Source organism: Egretta garzetta, unplaced genomic scaffold, assembly GCF_000687185.1.
Source record: "Egretta garzetta isolate BGI_Z169 unplaced genomic scaffold, ASM68718v1 scaffold925, whole genome shotgun sequence".
NCBI classification, from domain to species: Eukaryota; Metazoa; Chordata; class Aves; order Pelecaniformes; family Ardeidae; genus Egretta; species Egretta garzetta.
In genome coordinates, this window is record NW_009259807.1 from 71101 (window position 1) to 76745 (window position 5645).

Consider the following 5645-nt stretch of genomic DNA (forward strand, 5'->3'; position numbering starts at 1 on the left):
TAGTTTCTGAATTATTTTGAATGTTTTATGAACCAATTAACTGTTGCTTCTGGAGGCAAAATTAGGCTGACTAATTATAACTAATTAATACCATTAGGTGTGATGGATTCCAGATGGGAATGCTACCTTTGCTGCTCCTTTACCCTTACTAAGCCCTGGTGGTATTTTGCACATTGTAGTGACAAGCTTCATGCAGCTATATTTTCATTAATATCTTCAACTTTTAAAATTTTTTTTTGCTTATGCTTCTACTCCCTCATTTTTTTGTTAACTTATCCCATTATTGTCAATACTTTTTAGTGATGAAGAAGGTATTAAATGCTTTGGCTTTGCTATCACAGTGATTCTCCTCCCATGCCAGATACAAGATCTTTACCTTGTTTAACTGTTCATTAGTAAAATAACTAGAATTTTTTTATTGTGTCTCCTTTTGTCTGCTAATAATTGTAACTGATTTATATCTAAGCCTTTTTAGTGTTAATCCTACAAGTCCATGCAGCTCCTTTTTTTAATCTCTCCTTATTATTCTTTTTTCTATTTCACAAACTGCAATCATTCTCCTCACCTACATGTACCCAGATTTCTGCCAATCTTATGTAGCAGCAGCAGCAGCAATCTGCACAGATCTTCAAACACATGCCTGAAAAGCGTAAAATCTGCAGATCTGCAATTGCCAAACATCTATTTATTTTACTTTGACAATAGCACTTCAAAGATTAAAGAAAATGTAGAGCCTCGTTCACTCCCTTGTGGCCCTTCCTGGTGGTTGCTGGCTTCCTTCTCTGGCTAGTCATGACTAATGACTGTTGGACTAGTGGTGTTAGTGACTAGTGGTGTTAGTGACTAGTGGTGTTAGTGACTAGTGGTGTTAGTGACTAGTGGTGTTAGTGACTAGTGGTGTTGTTGGAGCTGTGAGAAGGTAGTCATCCATCCCACCGTTACTTTGTGTTGGGTTGCACAGTGCAAGTGCTATTGTGCAGATTGCTGCTGCTGCTACATAAGAATGGCAGAAATCTGGGTGCATGTAGGTGACGAGAATGATTGATTGCATTTTGTGAATCATCAGGGTTTAGAGTTGGAAAGCAGCTGTCTCATCTGCTTGAATTTTTTTTTGTCATTAGTAACCTTTTTGTCCCAGATTCAGAGCATCACTGATGAGTCTCGAGGCTCAATCAGAAGAAAAAGCTACTCCAGTCCACAGTCCATTGGCCAAGATGCACAAGCACTGCTGACTAATGATTGTCGAGAGGAGGAGGTAGCTGGACATAGTACTGGCTAGCTATGTTTTCCCATTGCAACACTTGAAGTGCCGTTATTGCAAACTGAACTTGAAATGAGCAACTTGATCATTCATAGTTTGGAACAGTTCTTTGTAAATTTTAATTTTACTGTTTTTCTAAATTCATTATCTTACTCTATTTTTTTTTCTCTAGCTGATGCTTCTGTGACATTAACTACCTCCTATTTTTCAGAAAAGAAAACCATGTTTGTGAGAGTGCATGTTTTTCTTACGACCCAGAAGCAAAGATACTTCTCTGTCTTCTATCTCCTAAAAAGTTTCATGCTTTCACAAAGCATTGCCTTCTTTGATAGTTTCTGTAATGGAGTACTTAGTAGCTTCTCAGAGACAGTATAGCTATACTAGGGCTTTTTAAAGGCCATTTTTATGCTTATGGACAGCCATTATTAACCCATAAACTTATTATTAACTACTTTCTGCATGGTGAGTTTGAAAGAAAATGGACTGATATAATCATTGGTTTTAGTGCGCACTTGAAGCGTTGCTCATATTTAAAGATGTGTAGCCTAGTTTGTAGAAATGCTATCTACCTTTGTGTTTACCTTTCTTCATGAAGTATGAGAAGAATGTGTTATTCCATGTAACTGATTTCATATCAAAATAGCGCTAACAAAAATGTGCTTTTGTTGTCTCAGCATTTTATAAATGTGTGCTATAGGTCCAGAATTTCTCTTGGCCTTGGTCTTTCTAAAAATGGTGAACTTTCTTCCATTGAAATATAGCTGTATTGAACTCATCTCCCAATTTAAAAATCTAGTTTATTGGATACTGTTGTATGGCATGCAGAGTTTCTGCATGTATTTGTTAGCTTTTTTCCATTCTCATGATAAAACTGTATTCACAGTAAAAGTATTATGAGCGTAAATAAATAACATGTTAAATATTTCTTCCTTCTTTCATCAAGAGGAGCAAGGGGGATGGGAAATTGAGAACACAGAAGTGCATGTGGGAACAACAATATTGTGTTCTTAAGGTTGTGATTTGAGTTTCTGCTATTGTAAGGGAAGAGAAGATCCCCTTCGTGGTTAGATTGATTGGCTTTTTTTATGTAATATGCACTTGCATGCATAAATAATGTAATGGAATGTAACTAGTCTTTAATTCAGCCAGCCCATCGTTGTGTTACTGGAATCATGAGAATCCTGCTGGTAGTTCAACTAAAGGCACTTGAAATGGACAGAGTTTACAACAGTATCTGAGAAAATAACAATGTAACTGATAACTTGCTTTCAAGTTTTTCCCTGGCAAACCCCCCTGGTGTTTAAAGTACCCTCAGGCTAGCTTCAACCTCACAAGCAGTTTCATACTGAAGTCCAAACAGGGCGGTATTTGTTCACAAAGTAAGGTCTGGTTTTCTGTATTTTCTTTTGTTCCACTGCTGTGAAATTATTTTTCAAAATTTTAGTAATGTGCAATCTACAAATACTCTTTTTAGCTGAGTCTTGAGGTGATTTTTTGTTTTGTGGCCAGGCTCAGCTGATCCATGACAGAAACACTGCCTCGCACTCAGCTCCAGCAGTCAAAGCAAGTGTGACTACTGCTGTGCCGGAAAAAGTGCACATGACTTGGACTAAAGAAAAGCTTGTAGCTGAAAAGCATAAAAACAAAGACTCAAATGTGTCTGGCTTTAAAGATATTTTCAACATGAAGCCGTAAGTATACATATTTACTTACACGTATGGCATTTGGAGTTTTGTATTTGATTGTGTGTATTTTTGTTTGTGTGATTTTGTTGTTGTTCTGCATTTTGTTTTTTAAGAGATTCTGGTTTATTTAAAGTTGAGTACAAACAAGTATTTCCTGTTGAAACAGTCCTTAATGTCTTTTTCTTAAACAGAAGTCAATTACTTGTCTGTGTGTCAAGCCTGGTGCAGTAGATACAAAACCAATGTGATTCAAGCACACACATGGATCTTTTGAGTTCTGCAAGAATGCAGTTATATGCATGGCCTATTTTCTACACATGCCCAAAGCAAAACTTTGGATACCAAGGGAAATTTTAATATCTAAAGGGAATGTATCTTAAATGTAGGACTTAGGACAGTAGAGTTAGAAGATACATTTAAAATTAGCACCCTAAAATCCTAAGTTGTTTTGTGGATTTGCTCTGAGCTCTTTAGAAACAGCTTGCCTTCTGCAAATTCCAAACATCATCTGGCTCATGCTCTAAAGCACTGGTTTTGTTTGGTGCTCCCTTATATGGGGTTTTCTTGTTCATATTTTGGAAATATTTCCTATTAGAATTGTGCAAGATGTGGACTTCAGATGTTATTATATTAAAATCACTATATGAGGTTAGGGATTGACATTATGGTTTAAACTGTGTGTGCCTGTACAATATATTAATATTGTTGAATTAAAAATGTACCTGATGCCATAATTATTTTTTTTCTGTGTGTTTGCTTCCCTTCCATTTAGAGAATGGGGAAATCTGTAAGTCTAAATTTCATTTCACTTAAGCAACGAAGACTCTGTTCACTGGTTCTTGTGATATTGTACATTGTATATGTGTGTCCTAATTATTTGCAGTGAATGTATTCTTTTGAATCCTGTTTTATTTACTGTGATTTAGCATTTATCACTGAAAAATATTCTTCACTGTGACTGGTTAATGTTTTCAGCATACAAAAATGGGACACTAAATCTCTGATTTGTTCTTGGGTAGACTTGTGATATAGTCTGAAAGTGGCCTCACATTGCTAGAAGATTCAAGGATTAAGCGTTGGTGTAGTCCACTGAAATGACCACTAGGAATAGATCTCGTTAATTTCTGTTGTTTACATTAGCTGAAACAGTGCTGGGGTTTATGCTGTAGTCTTGATTGCTGTTAGTGGAATTCAGGCACTTCAGAGGATGTCTTACTATCCTGCTGTTACTAACCTGCCAGTCCTCTCTCTGCCATGGGACAATACATAGGCCCAGCTGAACAGGGTACAGTTGTGCTTTCACTGTAAAACTGCTAGGTACAGTGCTCAAAAATTGCACAGGATAAAGTGTCTTCTAGCAGCATAACCATATTTCCATTCTTGATATGTGCTATCACCCTGTGTTTCCAGGGTTCCCTTTGAAGTGAATCAAAATGAAGTGATAAATGGGCTTAGGTAGAGGCTAGATGTTTATATCGCACTGTAGCATATGACTCATTTCCAGTCTTGGCTAGTTTTACACAGATGGCAGTTTCTTGGGAACAATAAGGAACCTGTTCTATTGTTTTGTTTTGAAGAACAACTAAATCATCCAAGGCAGAGCCTAAAATCTCTGAAGTCCTAGCAGTTTTTCTCTTGCGCACAAATTTACAATTATATTTGTGGACACAACATGCAAAGCATTAGTATTGTGGAGAAAAGTCAGTTTCAGTTCATTGTTTACTGCCTTACTCTTATGACATGATAAACTAGTAATTTTTTTCATAAATCCTATGCTATTCTAAATTTATAAATTCAAATTCATATGTATTCATATAATTAAAATTTTTAGTATTGTGTCAATACTTTAAAATGTTTGTTTGTATGCTAGGAATCAGTCAAATGTGAGAAGAATGCACACTGCTGTGAAGCTCAATGGAGTAGTGCTTAACAAATCACAACATGCTCAGCTGGTTCTCCTGAATATGCCTGGACCTCCTAAAAACAGAAAAGGGGATGAAAACTGTATCCTCTCCTCTATTGCTTCCATATTTCTTGAAATTGTGAATCTGATTTTTGTGTTTTGCCATCTTCTACTTGTGATAACTGTTAGTAACCATGGTAAGCATAAGTTTGCCTTTAAGAAAACAACTTTTGAGCCCTCAGACTTTTAAGAAATGATAGTGGTGGAATTTTTCTTATTGAATGGATGTAAAGCATTCCTCAATCTTAAACTTCAAAATGTCACACAGAATGGCAAGGGTTGGAAGGGACCTTGGGAGATCATCTAGTCCAACCCCCCTGCTAAAGCAGGTTCTCCTAGAGCATGTTACACAGGACTTCATCCAGGCGGGCTTTGAATATCTCTAGAGAAGGAGACTCCACAACCCCCCTGGGCAGCCTGTTCCAGTGCTCTGTCACCCTCAGAGCAAAGAAGTTCTTCCTCATATTCAACTGAAACCTCTTATGTTTCAGTTTGTACCCATTGCCCGTTGTCCTGTCGCTGGACACCACTGCAAAGAGTCTGTCTCCGTCCTCATGACATCCACCCTTGAGGTATTTGTATGTATTGATGAGATCCCCTCTCAGTCTTCTCTTCTTCAAGCTGAACAAGCCCAACTCTCTCAGCCTTTCTTCATAGGGGAGATGCTCCAGTCCCTTTATCATCCTTGTTGCTCTCCTCTGGACTCTTCTCTAGGAGTTCCTCATCTTTCTTGAAC

At 37.3% G+C, this 5645-nt stretch overlaps 1 protein-coding gene across 1 annotated transcript in view; it reads left to right on the forward strand.

Annotated features, from left to right (window-relative positions):
• Nucleotides 1-5645, forward strand: part of LOC104127236 (solute carrier family 12 member 7) — a 56086-nt gene that overhangs the window by 45732 nt on the left and 4709 nt on the right. The window contains exons 22-24 of the mRNA XM_035895399.1: nucleotides 1112-1255; nucleotides 2771-2952; nucleotides 4817-4950. Coding sequence (XP_035751292.1) covers nucleotides 1112-1255; nucleotides 2771-2952; nucleotides 4817-4950 — 460 coding nt within the window. The remainder of the gene's footprint in view (nucleotides 1-1111; nucleotides 1256-2770; nucleotides 2953-4816; nucleotides 4951-5645) is intronic.